The 17,014-nt window shown below is 36.2% G+C and overlaps 1 protein-coding gene across 1 annotated transcript in view; it reads right to left on the reverse strand.

Moving 5' to 3' along the window:
• The window catches only part of DNAH7 (dynein, axonemal, heavy chain 7), a 333,441-nt gene that overhangs the window by 106,242 nt on the left and 210,185 nt on the right, over positions 1-17,014 (reverse strand). The window contains exons 40-44 of the mRNA XM_011952066.1: positions 10,263-11,135; positions 7,813-8,042; positions 4,563-4,893; positions 3,464-3,810; positions 1,871-2,051 (exon numbers count right to left, since the gene is read on the reverse strand). Of these exons, the coding sequence (XP_011807456.1) occupies positions 1,871-2,051; positions 3,464-3,810; positions 4,563-4,893; positions 7,813-8,042; positions 10,263-11,135 (1,962 nt within the window). The remainder of the gene's footprint in view (positions 1-1,870; positions 2,052-3,463; positions 3,811-4,562; positions 4,894-7,812; positions 8,043-10,262; positions 11,136-17,014) is intronic.

The following is a 17,014-nucleotide window of genomic DNA, read 5'->3' on the forward strand; positions in this document are numbered from 1 at the left end:
TAAAAGTTTTAATAATTTATGATTATTTACAAAGGACAATTTTCAGGTTGTTAAACTGTGTCACTCAGGCACTTGTAATTCAGCTTAAATTAGGACATCGATCAATAGCTGAGAGCCTATTTGGTGCATAAGACTATCAACCAAATATGTAATTAAGCAATATGATAAAAAAGAGATAATTACGAAGGTGCAAACTTGGTGAAAAGTTATTTCAGTTCACACAATAGCAGTATTCCAGCAGAATATGTAAATTATTTTTATTAAATTTTTAAGTGCCTTAACATCATTATTCTTGGAAGAAGATGAGATTAAATAAAGCTTATCATGATGTTAAAAAATAATTTACATGAAAAGAGAAATTTAACAATCAATAAAAGCTAAGACATTTAGGTTATTTTGGAATAAGAATTTGGCTTATGCTTTTTACTAATGTTACTAACATTTATATTAAGTCAATGATTTTAGATTAAAAGATGCATGATTCTGTATCAGTTTATCTACAGATAGGTTTGAAAAAAGCAAAGCAAATGGTATGTAATTGTAGTATGTGTGATACTTCCTAAATTTAATTTTTTTCCTTTTAATTTTCCCTCTTTAAATGACTTTTGTCTTTCTCGTTTCTTTCCTCACCTATTCTTCTTTCAACAATGTTTATGATAAACTGAATCAGGTCTTAGACTATGACAAAGTTGCCATCAGAAACTACTAAGTAAAAATATTTTAGCTAAAATTTTACCTCCAAAAGCACATTTTTAATACACATAAATGCATATGTTCATTTCATATCACCGTAAGTTTCTAACATTTTATTATAAAAAATAAATAAAATTTTCAAACATATAGGAGAGTTGCAAAATGTTTAAAGAGGGCAACTGCATAACCATTTATTGATTATATTAAACTAAAACTGATCATTCAAAAATCATGCCATAATAGGTTACACTTCTAAAGATTAGCATAATGTCTTACATTTGTGCAAATATAGAATACAGGATAGATACTATAGAAAGACAAAGTCTGGCGTTCTGGAAAGAGTACAGCTATTAGAGTCAGGCTGCCTGAGTTCAGGTCTTAGACTTAATGCGCAGAAGCTGGGTCGACGATGGACAAGTTGCTTGATCTTTCTGTTCTGTACTTTCTTCAAAATGGTACACAATGATTACTTCCCTCAAAAGGTTATTGTGAGAATAAATGGTATAATATGTAATGTTCTTGGAACAACAGGCTCTTGTACATAATAAGCATTCAATAAATGTTGACTGTTATAAAATATTATGACCTTTTTCTGGACCGTAATCAGACTTCAGCAGTTAATTTTTCCAAATGGTATCACTAATTAAGTGAGAGTAATATTTTTAGTCTTGGAAATATTTTTAGTAAATACCGTATGGTTCTGAGTATTGAGTTCTAATTTCTGCTCTGCCATACAACCCAAATCACTTAACATTTTGGTTCTCAATTTCCTTACTTGCAAAGTGAAAAATGATTAAATAATCTAGCTCAATATTCTAGTAATCTAAGCTAGAGAGACTGGCATATATATATATATATATATATTTTTTTTTTTTTTGGAAAAGCCCAGAGAATAAGTATTTTAGTTTTCGTGAGCCAAGCAGCAGAATTGAGGATATTTATGTATTACACGGGTACTTATACGGCCATTAATATGTAATTATTTTAAAATGTCAAAACTATTATTAGCTCTTGGGCCATACAAAAACAGGCGATGGGCAGATGTGGCCTGCGGGCCATAGTCTGCCAATCCCTGACCAGGAAAGAAACAGGACTGGTGTGTTACATGCTACTATGAACATCATTCTTAGTTACGATAATTGAGAATTTGTCCATCTTTTTCTATATCAGCACATACCTGGTTTTCCAAGTCAGCCTTCTTTTGTTTATTTAATTCAAGTGTGTCTTGAAGCCTGGCCAGCTTGTCCTGAACTTCCTTAAGGGCTGCCTGCTTCTTTCTAAGACCATCCATGGCAATTTTAAGCTCCCCTTCAGCTGCAGCCAGTTTTATCTTTTTGGGAGCTACTATTTTTGCCACTCTGCAAAAAGTAAAATTGAAAAATTAAATATTCATTTAATATTCCAGTACACTTTCTACTACTGAATTTACTTTTCTAATATCCTTACTGTGACTCAAAACACTTCCTTATGCAAAAATCTAAACTGATTTCTATATTCCATGTTTTATCTAAGAATCATCCAAGCTTGATCCTGGACATAAGAAATGGCCATTAAAATAGACATCAAATATACGTAGTGTTTTAAAATAATACTTTTACTCAAAAAAACATTTTGCCAATATGAATTTTGATAACTTTCTGAAAGAAGAGTAGGATATTCAAGTAGAGTATTACAATGTTAGTAGAAGCCTAATTGCAATGATAAAGGTGAGTTTTGATGAGGAAAAAGTGAGGTATCTTTTATATTTTATTTTAAAAAATCCTCAAATCCTAGAATACATCCTTAACCAAAAACGGTTATCCTATAAATATGTATGTGGTAATAAAAGGAATTACATAGGAAAAAGGATGGATCTAAATTCTCTCCCTAGTATCTGGAAAATGGAGTCAGTCATGTTATCTAACAAACATTAAATTAATCATTAACTAATATATCATGGTCTGAAACATATATAGCACTACTATATATATAGAATGATTAAAATTGGATATGAGTTTGAAAAACATCCTGTGACAGTGTTTTTTGAAAAAACAATTACTCTGCTTTGTGTATGATATAACCGGTTCTCATATAATCACCAAAAAATGCTCCTTATTTCACAGTAATACATATTATGCCAGCAGTTTTTAAAGTGTGGTCCAAGGACCCCTGGGGATCTTGACGACACTTGCCCCTTTAGGGAGCTCATAAGGTCTTCCCTTGTCCAACTAAACCTCTATGTGATGGTGGATTTTCTTTAATTGTAATCAAAACAACATATTGCAACAGAATGAGCGAAGAAGCAGATGTTGGTGTCTGGCTATCTTACATTAGACCGCACATTAAAGAGTCTTGTAAAGGTATAATAAAATATCACTGTTATCTTTTTCTTTCTATTTTTTAAAGAAAAACATGAATTTATAAAAAATCAAAATAAGTCACTTATATTAACATGTAACATTTTTACTGCTTTTCAAAATGAATTAACAAACACTTCAAAAAATTTTCCATTTTAATTTCTAATATGGTAAATAAACAAAAATCTTTTGGGGGTCTTCAATACTTTTTAAGAGTATAAACGGTTCCTGAGTCCAAAAAGTTTAAGAACCACTGTATTATACTATTAGTTGGCATAATCTTGCCTCCAGTAAATATGCAAACACAAAGCAGATTCAGAAAGGATTTTCCAAGGAGCCTCTCTCACTTACATAACTTTTAAATTTCATACTGTCTAACTGACCAAAAGTGAAGATAAAACATACCAGCCGGGTTTCTTTGTATGAGCACTTACTTATCATATGAATCCATTGCTATGACCCACTTGCACAGACCTTCGGCCGCTGTAGAAGCATTTCTGATTTTTTCTGGTACAAAATCTGGATTTGGAATATAATTTTTTCTTATGATATTCATATAAGCTGGAGGAATATTGTCCTTGTCATATTCATGAAGTGACTGTAGAAACCTCATGTCACCAAGAAGTCTCTTAGCTGGGCCCCAGAAATCCTCAATTTTTTTCCCTGAACCTGTCGGGTCAGGGATTTTGTCAGCTTTGATTCCTTTCAAGATGCATATAGCTTCCATAACAAGCTTGACACCAGCAGGAGGACTCTTCATGGATTTTACTACTGTAATATCCTTGAAATAACAACATGCTAATTATTTTAAAAGACACGTTTGTTTATACAGTAATTGTAATTGGTTCCTATTTTCAAACTAAGCATACAGAAACTCACTGTGTTCACTGGGTAGAAATGGTGACAGTAATAGAACTGCACTGACACTCTTCTCCTGAGTCCCACCCAAAAGTTTAGCCAAAATTCTCTGCACTATTTATTTTAAAAATCAACCTTCATCTTTCTAAATTAAAATATTCCTGTTTCACATCTTAACTTTTAATACACTTCATGAAATCTAAGACACTGCTATTGCAAAATAAAGTATTATAAAACACATTATTTTATGCATCCCCCAAAAAAATCACTGACAAAATTAACACAAACACTTATCACATGCTCTATAACATGCATCCCAATGACAAGAGTGTCTAAATATGAAAAAGGTACCCCTTAGAACCAAAATATAATCTCAAGTCTTATGCCTTTGTTGATTACTGTAGTGCAAAGATCTATGAAGTTCTTGAAATAACTGTTGCTTTATGGTAAGTTACAACATCTAGCAGCTTTCTTCCATTTCAAAGATGTTTTTGCATGCACATGCATTTCTTTTTCAGGTCAATTAGGGAATTCTTTTGCCAATTTCAAAATGATTTCAGCTTCATTAAATTTGCAGGCTAATTTGGAGAGACAAACTAGACTAGAACACAATGCTAATTTCTTTCTTGGGCTGTGATGACATGTGTCCTAGAAAGTGTATGGCGAAGCTCTTACCTGTGCAGTAAGAGTATCAAGGGCAGCCAATGCTGACTCTAATATTGGCAAGGCACCTGCCAGGTCAGCATCACACTCATCTTTGATGGCTTTGGAAGCCATAGCTTGTTCGTTTGCTATTGTTTCATCAGCTTTCACTATTTTTTCAGTTTTGGCAACTTCTACAGACTCTTTCTCAATCATTATCATCATTTCATCAACCTTTTTGCTAGCAACTTTTAATTGAGGTTGTAGTGCCTCCAACTCCATCTGCATTGTGGCTACTTGAGATGAAGCAGAATCCAGTTTCTCCAAACCCACTTGATATCTCTTTTTCATTTTCATTACTTCACTGAAAGGAAATGGATAAAACAAAGTTAATCATGAGGTTCTGTATCCTACATTAAGGAAAAACTTAAGTGTTTTTGAGCTTGCTAGTCTTTTTCAAGACATAACTACAGGAGTGGTCTAAAAGATTTTCATATATATGACAATCTGTCAAAACATGAAACCTAGAACATTGGATTTGTGCACAATTCAGAGCAGACAGCATGTTTTATTAATTTTTGTGTTTTCAGTACCTATACGTTATCAAGGCATACAACAGAAATTCAAAAGAATAAATACACTGGAGATGAGGCAAGGAGTATCCTATATCAAAATGAATGATGTACCTCTAAAGTTGGTAAGTTGATTCCAGCAACACTACTGCTGCTTTAAACCTTTTTATGATCACTTATTTTAAACACACTTCAGTGCTCAAAATATATTACTGTGAATGTTTCCAAATGTGAAAAAATGATTTTAACATATATTATACATGTTGAAACAGAGATTTGTTTTATTAAAGGAAAAGTAACAAATAGAGCAGATCATAAAGCTCAATACCCTGTTTGGTGCAAAATGATTACAAAGTAATAACAAATGATGAGAAATAATGTAATATTTTAGCATATTTTAAAAGTTAAATATTGTAATGTGCTTAAAAATTTAATCTGCATTTATCTGCAAATGTATATGAATTTCTCTATACAGAAAACTCTTCTTTATAATTTCATTTTAAAATACTTGATATACCATAATGTCTCCAAGTAAAAAAAGGACATGCTTTTAAAACCCCCTTCCAAAAATAGACTGGAGTAGTAAGGAACTGACTTGAGCTGGAAAAGGTAACCTGGAGAACACTGACAGGATTGCAATTTGTTTTAAAACAATTCATAAGTTAGAGCGTGCCACGTTTTTGTCACATGTCTAATTCCGTCTGAGCAAGCAAAGTATTAGAGAGTAATGGGCACAGAGGGCACCGAGCATATGGTACTGTATTATCGTGAGTCTGGTTTCAGCTGAAACCTTGTGCAACAAGCATGGCAAAGGTCTCATTCCTGCCAGCCTGAGACACTTTCAATATTGTGGCTAATCCCAAGTGACGCTTTGCTAGCTTAACCACAGATTTCCTGCCAGGTAACCTGAAAACTTGCTTCTAGGTTACAGCACTACCTTGCTATCGGGACCTGAAGGCTTTAGTTATTATGGGAAGAATAATCATAGGGTAGAAATTCTAGTTGAGGTAAAGGAGAAATAATTAATATCCTTTTTTTTCATTTGCAAGGAATTTTGAAAAGAAAAAATTTGAAAAAGGAAAATTTGAAAGGCAAATAAGAATATTTGAAAATACCTTAAAAACTATGACTCTTTCAACCTGTAAGTTTGAACTTATAACCTTGTAACTTTAAAACTTATAACCAATAAGTTTAAACTCTTTCTATAAGTTTGTATCTCATTTTTATAATCCTCCTTTTTGTTAGGGTGGCCTTACTATTGTGAGTGCACAGTCAAACAAAAGCCATGAGTGATATCCAAAATTTAATCAATCTCCAAGAGCTTTTGATCCTCCTGGATAAGAAAATATGAAAAAAAGCAAGATTCCATTATGTTAAAGATCATAAGCTTGACACAGACAGACAATTATCTTGAGAGCCAAAGAAATAATGAATTCCAGTCAAGCTATGCAGCAGTCACGGTGGGCGCTGCAGATTTCACGAGGTAGTTGACAAATTCCTAAAGGTATGATTCAAACGCAGGGTGGTAGACCACAGTGACTACGACAGTCCTGGTTGGGAGGGCACAGCCACAGTCACTATGAATACAGATGAGGAGTGTCATATCCATATCCAGGCAGCATGCTGCCCAGTATGAGAAAAGGTGCTTCAAAATGCTTGAAATAGTAGGTTAACCACAGGAAGATTTAGAATTAACCATAGAAATATACACAAAAATCAAACTCATAGTATTCATATTTTTATATTATCTGTGCACATTTGTTGTTTTATGTACTCTTCTTAATCTTTAAAAGAATTTGGTCTGTTCAATTCATGGAGCAGGCTTGAGCTTCCAATATAAATCATGTATCTGAGCAGTAAATTTACATTTGTTTTTAAGTAAAAATCATATTAATTTGTAGATAATATTCAAACATTTAAAAGTACTTAAGCCTTACCATATGTATATGTTTAAAATACTAGGCTTATAAATTATTTAAGTATCTAGTAATGTTTGATTTGTCAAATCAGAACTTGAAAGGGAAATATAAATACCATATTAAAAATTTTATTTAAAAAAGCTTTTGAATGGAGGCACACATTAATCCAAGGTTCCCTTTAAAGGTAGCCACTAAAATGTTCCAAACTTCCTACTTTCTACCTTAATGTTATAATGTTTTTAAATTTTGTAATATACGTACTGAATTTTAATTTTTGGAACAAAAGAAATATTTGAATAAACTTTTATGCACACACAAGTCACCCTCCAGAACATTAAAAAAACTCACATCGACACTTTCTATAGCAGGTAAGTTTACTCATGTTTATATTGATGTTTTCAAATGAGAGCTTATTAGAGAGTGACTGTCCCTCCCTAGAGTCTCAGCTGTTCAGTATCCAAAGAGAGGGTTTAACTATTACCTAATTATTTATCAAGAGAAAAATCACTCTCTAGTAGTGTTTACTCAATATTCACAGCTCTGGTTGGAATATCTTCATTCTTCCAAGAGTGATTATGCATCTACGATGTGCTAGGCAATGTACCCATATAAGAAGGATAAGACCCCTCCCTAAATTCAAAATGTTTGTGGATTAAATCATTTAAAGATGTCACAAAACTCACAGTATATTTCTATGAAATAAATCTCTATTACATATTTATGTCATTTTTGCACACATAAGTATTTTTAATTTGCCCTAGCTTACTTAGAAACATGAAATTGGATTTTTACCTTCTTTTCTTTTCTAACAACAGTTTGAAGGTGGAGATTAATTCCAGGTAAGAGGTAGGAGTCACATAATTGTATCTTTGAAGTTCAACAAAGAAAGATTTGGATAAATTTATAGTAGAAGTGTGGAAGCTTTTACACATGTCGATACAGCCATCTCTTATTTCCTCTGACATTTCAATTTCTTCCAAGAACCGTGAGGCAACTGCCTGGAGTGCATCTTCAGGCCATGACTAAATGTAAGATAAATGCTTTAGCACTTTATTAAGATTACAAATCTGGATCTGTTACTACTGCAGCCCTTTACAACTTAGGGATGTTGGGGGTGAAGGGGAATAGTGTGAGGGATGGTGTGGGGGAGACAATTTCATAAGGAACTTTCCCAAGGACTTGCATACTTAGGGCAGGGAGCCAGGAGCTAGTTAGTGCATATAACATTCACTGTCTGTGGTTTGTTCTGAGATTAGAGAAATTGTTCATGAGTGTTGCAGGAGAAAGAAAAGGCAAATGAACTAAATTTATGGAAAGTCTATTTCTGTATGCATTTTACTGGTACCATCTCATTTAATTATCCTAACATTTCCCTGAGAATGATGTAGGCATCATTCCTGAAACAGCTTCCAAATCCTTTCTCTTCTTTCTTTATCCACCTCAATCATCCCAATTCAAGCCTCCACTATCATCTGCCTGGAAGATTCCAATAGCATCCTAACTGCTTGTATTCTCTACATAGCTGCAAGAGTGCTCTTTTCAAAATATAAATCAGCTCATGTCACACTCCCCAATTTATAACCATTCAAAGACTCCCTAGAATTCTTAAAATCCAAACCAACTTGCCAATCTCTATTTGATTTGGCCCTTCCCAAATTTCTGACCTGTTATACCACTTCCGCCCACAGTTCCTGTGCTCCTGTCACACTGATTTTCTGCCACCCTCTCCTTCCGTCTAGACACTTGACTTCACTAGTTTATCCTCTCTGCCAAGATCTCAGTACTGATACTTTTTTGTCTTTCCAGTTTCCTCTTCAAACCCATAATTGGTCCCTTATTTAAAAAGCATTTATCTATAATCCCAGCACTTTGGGAGGCCGAGGCGGGCAGATCACCTGAGGTCAGGAGTTCGAGACCAACCTGGCCAACATGGTGAAACCCCGTCTCTACTAAAAATACAAAAATTAGCCAGGCGTGGTGGCGGGCGCCTGTAATTCCAGCTACTCGGGAGGCTGAGGCAGGAGAACTGCTTGAACCTGGCAGGCAGAGGTTGCAGTGAGCCAAGATTGTGCCACTGCACTCCAGCCTGGGTGACAAGAGTGAGACTGAGTTTCAAAACAACCAACACAACAACAAAGCATTTACTCCCTATTTGCTACCCTGTCTAATGAAATTGTGTTTTGTTTATTTGTCTGTAGACAAGAAGCCCAAGGAGAGCAGAGGTCTTGTCTATTTCATGTGCGTCATCTCCAGCTTTTAGATTAAGACTTGCTACAAAGCAAAACAGAACTCAATAGACGTTTTGCATGAAATAATTAATTTTACCAGGAAGTGGAGGTACAGAGAAGTTCTGTAAACTTTCCAAGGTCATAAATGCTTATCTGTTAAATCCCCCTCACGGGATCTCAGCCATAGCCCCCAGATTTCTTACTACACAAGTAGAGAATGCATTGTGATATGCTGTTAAAGCCAGAATTACTGTTCACATCTAGCTAGGTACTCTCCTTTTGCTACTCCCCTTCCCCACCCCTCCTCCGTACCCCCCATCCATTCGCTGCCTTTTTCTGCTCTGCTTGTACTTCCCAGTATGAAGTCCACTACAAAAAAAGGTCACTCTGGCTTTCTTCCTCTTAACTTCTTTGGGTTTAGCTAATGGGAAGAGAGTGGGGGCAGGGTGGAAGAAGTAAGACATACAGGTATTTTGATCCTCCCTTCCTTTCCAGCTGTAGCTGAGTTCTAAGTTTCTGGTTCCTATTCCTGTTGTGCAGTCTTATATCCACAGCTCTAAGCTCTGACTTCCAGTAACACTTTTCCCTTCCTCTGCCCTTTTATACGCGGGCATAGTAACACTTCCTACTATTGCTCCACCCACTACTTCCTGAGTGTTCCAACATCCCCTCTTGGTTCCCTTAACCCTGCCTACACCTCTGTGAATGGTTCCTTCGTTATGCTTTCTCCAGTGAAGGGTTCAAGTGTGCTCTGTGTTTCCTGTCAGGACTCTGATACACAATTTTATCATAACACTTCCTATAATATATTGAAGTTAGTGATCACATAGACTCTTAATAAATACTTTTCTATTATAATTTCTTGAATTTTAATTTCATAAAATATAACTGATCAGAAGATTCTGCTGAACTACATTTTGGGGTAAACTATGGGTTGGGAGTCTATAAAATAAGTCATGATGAGGGTGGAAATCAACATTTCTAGAAGTCTGTCTACAATATACATGACAATACCTGAAACCAGTCAATGGTACAGCAGTTAACAAGAGCAGGGAACTTTCTAAGACGATTTCGAAATGCATCTCCAATGGGACTCATGGCAAGGACCACATGCAGTTGGTTGCGGCAACGATCAATAAACATGTTGAAAAGGGCTATGGGGCTGCCATCTGTTTGCTTGGTTTTATCCCGCTGGCGATCTAACTGACGCATCTTATCACATATCTCTTGTTTCTCATCTAATGCAAAGAGATTTGGAATCTCCCCAGCATTTAGCAGATTATTGACATCTTCCAGAAAAGACTCTTTTTTAATTTGAGTATCTGTAAACAGGAAGACACCCTGCATCTCACCTTCTGCACATTTCCTTAAGATCACTTTTAAATCTTCATGCCATTCAGTAGTATCATACCCCTTAGAGATTTCAACTTGGAAAACAGAATAATCAGCCATGTGGGCAGCTAATCTGGTGACAGACTGCCTTCCACTCCCTCCAACCCCTACTAGGAGAGCATGGCTGCGAGGTTGCTTCAGGATCCTGGAAATTCTGCTGATGTGCTCTATGGCAAATCGAAACAAGACGAGGTTCATGGGTTTTTTGCTTATATTGTTGTATTCTTCTAGGTGAATTTCTACTATCATTCGAAGATTATCCACATCTGCGATTTCTCTGTAGTTGGTATCCTCCCTCTTGGGATCATGGAAATCACAAAACATTAAGCTGCGTAAGTCATCTTCTTCCACTATGCCATCATTATCAAAATCCAAACGTTGAAAAAGCTCATGAAAATCTTCATACATGTAGTTTCTCAAAATTTCTTGAATGTAGTTGATGAGCCAGCTTCTGTCTGCATTGTCCAGAAGGCGGTCATAATACACTCGAAGGACCTGTATAATAATTAAAAAGCAGCTTTAGGAACTTCCTTCTGATTTTTAAAAAAGTGTTATTATTTCTGTGCTAATCTCAAGTAATAAAAAATATTAGAAAATTTCTGCGGGTTTTATTAAAAGTATATCCAAATAATCAGGACTGATTCATAATAGTGTTATTTTAAATGTTAATTTTAACTCTATATTTAGAAAAATAAGGTTATATTCAGTTATCAATCAATGAAAGGTAATTTTGGGGGTGGTAGAAGTAGATGTAGAGATGCTAAGAGACTTAAGGCCTTTAGAAGTTAGTGACTGCCTTTGCTGGCTGCTCAGATGTGGATAGCAGAGCTGGGCACCAGTACCCAGGGGGTATCCAACTCCTTGCCGCTGATGTTTCCTTTTTCTAGGATAGATAACATTTTGAAAATTATTGACAAATCAATAGTTTTTGCTTTTGTTTTTCATAAAGCACATTTTCTAGAACAGGAAATGTCTTGGGTAGAGGGAGAGTTGTTTGGGGTATCTGTTAATTATTTTTGTTTTAAGTCGTTACAGAGAGCAATCTACCAAAATAAATCTCTGGTTATTTGCACATGTTATGGGACTGCAAGAACTATCAGGCTTGCTACATGTAACTACTGTTTTCTTAAAACAATGTAAGTGTCCCAGGGATACAGTCTATTTTGGACTGAATTGTGTCCCCACAAAATTCTTATGTTGAAGCCATAACTCTCAATGTGACTGGATTTGGGAATAGGGCCTTAAAGGAGGCAATTAAGGTTAAATGAGGTCATAAGGGTAGGGCCCTAATCTTATAGGATAGTGTCCTTATAAGAAAAGGAAGAGGCATTAAAGCGCACGCTCTCTCTCTCTCTCTGGTTCTTGTTTCTGTTGGGCAGCCCTTATATGCACAAAGGAATGGCCATGTGAGGACACAGAGACAAGGTGGCTTTAGCAAGTCAGTGTGAGAAAATAAATTTCTGTTGTTTAAGCTACTTAGTCTGTATTATTTTGTTAATGGCCGACTAATACATATATGCTATACATGATGCATATTTCGTCAGTAGAACGTTGGATCCTTACTCTGCTCTACCATTTTGAGTAAATCACTGAAAATGTCTGCATCAGCTTCTTCACCTATAAAATAGAAGTAGTATTACCTACCTCACAAATCTTATAGATTTGGAGAAAAAGTAACATGACAACATATGTGAAAACACTATGGAATTCAAATAGATAATCACTGCAAATTGTCCTAGCATTAGGCTAATCACGGTGCTCAGGAATCATGGTTTTAGTGTATTGATTGTTATCAAATTGATTATTTCATAGTGTTATCCTTTTTTTTTTCACTAATAGTGTCTGCATAAGCAAATGGTATTATTTAATCTTCCTTCATATTCCAACCAGTTCAAAAGTTATTTCTCTGTGAGACAATCTAATTTCCCAATACATGCCAATAGCCAATCTTTGAACTGAGGTACTTAAGACCTCAGACAATATTCCTAAATTAAGTCAACTTCATGTATCAGGATCAATGCCTAAGCATGAAACAAGTATATTATTATCTAGCTGGCAGTTTAGCAAGAACCTATAGCAGCATTTGTCAAAGACAGTCAACACATCTGCATTAAAATAATCTGGGGTACTTATTCAAAATGCAAATTCCTGAGCCCCACAGTAGATCTGTTGACTTAAAAACATGGATGATGATTCCTGGGAATATCTTTCCGTTTCTTTTTGTTTTTTCTTTTTCCTTATACAAGGCACAGATATGGTTTGGCTGTGTTCTCACCTAAATCTCATCTTGAATTCCCACGTGTTGTGGGAGTGACCTGGTGGGAGGCAATTGAATCATGGGGTGGGTCTTTCCCGTGCTGTTCTTGCGACAGTGAATAAGTCTCATGAGACCTGATGGTTTTAAAAAGGGGAGTTTCCCTGCACAATCTCTCTTCTCTTGTTTGCCACCATGTGAGAGGTGCCTTTCACCTTCCGCCATGATTGTGAGGCATCCCTAGACACACGGAACTGTAAGTTCAATAAACCTCTTTATTCTGTAAATTGCCCAGTCTTGGGTATGTCTTTATCAGCAGCATGAAAATGGGCTAATACAGGTACAACAATCTTAAGTGTACAGCTCAAAGAATTTTTGCACACTGTTACACATCCATGAAACCACTACCAAGATCAAGATATAAAATTTCCAGCACCTTAGTAAGCTCCCTCATGCTCACTCCTGTTGATCTCTGCTTCCCTCCCTCCCCAACAGGAAACCATTATTCTATCACCACCTCTCACACTTTAAAAAGTTGACACTTAAAACTTTCCATTATAAATCTAAATTGCTGCAAAGGATATAATTTCTGGCATATTTATATTGTAATTTGTGCTGTGAATTTATTTACCTTAAAGTCTTGATTGCAGACTTTTAAAATTGAGAAATAATTCATGGGCCATAAAATTCATTCTTTAAAAGAATACAAAATCAGAATATTCACAAAGTTGTGCAATCATCACAACTATCTCCCTCCAGAACTTTATCATCACCCCAAAAAGAAACCCTGGTACCCAACAGAGGCTACTTCTCATTACCACCAGCCCTGGCCAACACTAATCTACTTACTATCTCTATGGAATTTGCTTATTCTGGATATATGATGTAAATGAATTATATCATGTAAATGACCTTTTGTGTATGGACTTTGTAACTTAGCACAATGTTTCTAAGTTCATCTATGTTGTAGGATATATGAGTATTTCTTTTTAGGACTGAATAAAATTCCACAGTGTGTATTTACAACATTTTGTTTGTCCACTTATCAGCTGATGGATATTTGGGTTGTTTCTACTTTTTGGCTATTATAAATAATTCTGCTAATAATATTCATGTACAAGTCTTCGCGTAGACATGTATCAGTTCTTTGGGTCCATAGTTAGGAGTGGAATTGCTAGGTCATATGGTAACTCTATGTTTAACCTTTTGATGACCTACCAAACTGTTTTCTGTATTACATTACTGCCAGCTATGTATGAGGGTTCCAGTTTTCCACATGCTCACCAATACTGTTTTATTATTCATCTTTTTTATTATAGCCATCCTATTGAGTGTGAAAGGTACTTAATGGCAGTTTTGATTTGTATTTCCCTAATGACTAATCATGTCCTTACTGGCCATTCATATATCATCTTTGCAGCGATGTCTTTGAATCATTTGCCCACTTTTAAATTGGGTTATTAGTCTTTTATTGTTGAGTTATAATAGTTCTTTAGGTATTCTGGATACTAGACACAACCGTTTATATGATTTACAAGTATTTTATCCCATTCTCTATATTTTCATTTTTTTGATGGTACTTTTTGAAGCATAAAATTTTTTAATTTTGATGAAACATATTCATCTATTTTGGGGGGTCTTGTTTTTGCAGAATATCTGTATTTAACAAGCAAACCAGGTGATATGTGCATTAAGTAACATCTGAGAGCCGTGGAGAAGCCAAAGGGAATGAGTTGTAAGTCAGTTTTATACCTTAGAAACCATTTAGTGAAATTATATAAGGTTATCTAGTATGATAATGATGTCTGGAAAAGAAAAAGACATGTAAAGTTGTCTGTAACATATATTAAACCCTGAAGAAATCTTTTCTTAGTGAACAGAAATAAAGCACAAATTAGTGTTGAGTTCAATTGTTGCAGGGCTTTTTCTTAGTTCAGCTAAAGGTGGGGTCCTTGTCACACAGCCACAAAAATTTCGCCTCGCAGACTATTTGAATGGTGAGTAAAACAGGGTTTTGCTGAGTGAAAATGAAGAAAAAGGGGAAACAGGGACTCTCCACAAGGCCAGAGTCCCTGCTACAGTGCTTCCCGCCCTGCAGATTGAATCCCAGGTTCCATCCAGGAAGAAGAGGGGCTAGGCTCCTCCCCACTGCAAACAGCATGAACTTCTGTGGCTCCACCCCAGTGCACCGGCTGGCTGGAGGTTCTCTGGGGATCCCTTCCCACCTGTTGTCTCACAATTACCTCATATTTTTAAAGATATTGAGAATAATGTACCAAACATCCTACTTGGCACTGCAGTAAGAAAAAAAAAAAAGAGAGAAATCTCTGCTCTCATGGGGCTTGCCTGCTATCTGAGGGAGATGAACAATACATATAATGAATGAATTCTACAATATGTTGGACATTGAAAAATATTATAGAAAGAAGTAAAATAGGACAGGATACGAAAGACTGGAACCACTAGGATAGGGGAGGGGACACAGGCTGTGGTATTAAAAAGCTTCAACTAGAAGGAGGAAGTTGATCAAAGGCAGGGAGGGAGCTATTCCAGAGCATCAATATCTGGAGGAAATATTGCAGGCAGAGAGAATAGCCAGGAGACCTGTACTGCTGGTGAAAGGGGGATGAGGATGAGAGCAGGAGGCAGCCTGAGGGGAACAGGCTAAGAGGAACACATCCTAGGTCCTATGGGCCACTGGACTTTTATTCTAAATTCCTCTGAATGAAGTGGGGGCTAATACAAGGTTTTGAGCTGAGGACTAAATTCATTATGTTTTATATAGGTGTGTATAAACATGAAGTAGTCAACCTCACTAAATGCCCAAAGAGCTCAATAACCATTATCAAAACTCAATAATCTGACATCTAAAGCAGCATAGAATCTAAAAACTCTTAAAAGTAATTATGTCTAGCACATATACAATAGCACAAACAACTTATTCCCATGATTGGAAGAAAGCACTGGCCTGTATAATCCCAGGTGACAAAACGTGTCACGTGTAGCAAGCTTGCCTGCCTTCCTCTCTTGAGACACTCATTCATTCACCAATATCTATTGAGGGTTTTCTTTGTGCCAGCACAAAAATAAAATCGCCATTCTCCTAAAGTTTCTAATATTGTAAAGACGATAAGTAAGCCCCAAATTTAGAAGGTGTCAGGTGATGTTCAATGTTACGAAGAACAAAACAAGGTAAGCAGTAAGAAGCCAAGGGGGTAGGGATGGCCCAAAGCGAGTCTGCATGACAAGGAGGGTATTTCAGCAAAAATCTGAAGGAAGTAAGTGGGAAAGCCTGCGGATAACAGAGAAAGAGTGTTCTAGGCAAAAGGAATATCAAGGGCAAAGTTCCTGAGGTGGTGGATGCCAAATGCTTCCTCGTGAGTGAGATTCACCCATGACAAAATGCTGCCTTCAGCCATGCATTCTGCTATAGTTTCAATGTTTATGTTCCCCCTACATTTATATGTTGAAATCCTCACCTCCAGGGTGATAGTATTGAGGTGTGGGGACTTTGGGAGGTAATTAGGTCATGGGGCAGAACCCTCATGAATGGAATTAGTGCCTTTATAAAGGAAGCCAGAGAGCCCCTCGCCCCTTCCACCACTTGAGGACATGGTGAGAAGGCACCATCTATAACTAGAAAACAATCCCTCACCAGACGTGAAATCTGCCAGCGCCTTGATCTTGAACTTCCCAGCCTCCAGAACTGTGAGAAATTAATTTCAGTTTGTTGACAAGCCACCCAGTTTAAGGTACTTTTTATAACAGCCTGAATGGACTAAGGCATGCTCCTTGAATGAATTCAGCATCATCCTCCCTGTTCACTTCCCCTTCACTCTCCAGCTCTTAGTACATTTCTAATATCCATGTGGCCCCCAAACACAAGCCTACATCCATATCCCGGGATGTGGGTCCCACTCAGGCAATTAGGTAACCTGCTGTGAAGTGCTATAAGAATCTCCACATCATCCTTTCCAAAGAATCACTTTTGAAGACCTTGTTGTGGCCAAAATTTCCAAGTGGAACGGATCTTCACCGAGATGTATATTTGAATGTGTGATGATTTAGGAATTCAAAATGTGTATCTAAAAAGTCCAGAGAAACCAGATTTTTAAAAGAC

This window comes from Colobus angolensis, unplaced genomic scaffold, assembly GCF_000951035.1.
Source record: "Colobus angolensis palliatus isolate OR3802 unplaced genomic scaffold, Cang.pa_1.0 Scaffold330, whole genome shotgun sequence".
Lineage (NCBI taxonomy): Eukaryota > Metazoa > Chordata > Mammalia > Primates > Cercopithecidae > Colobus > Colobus angolensis.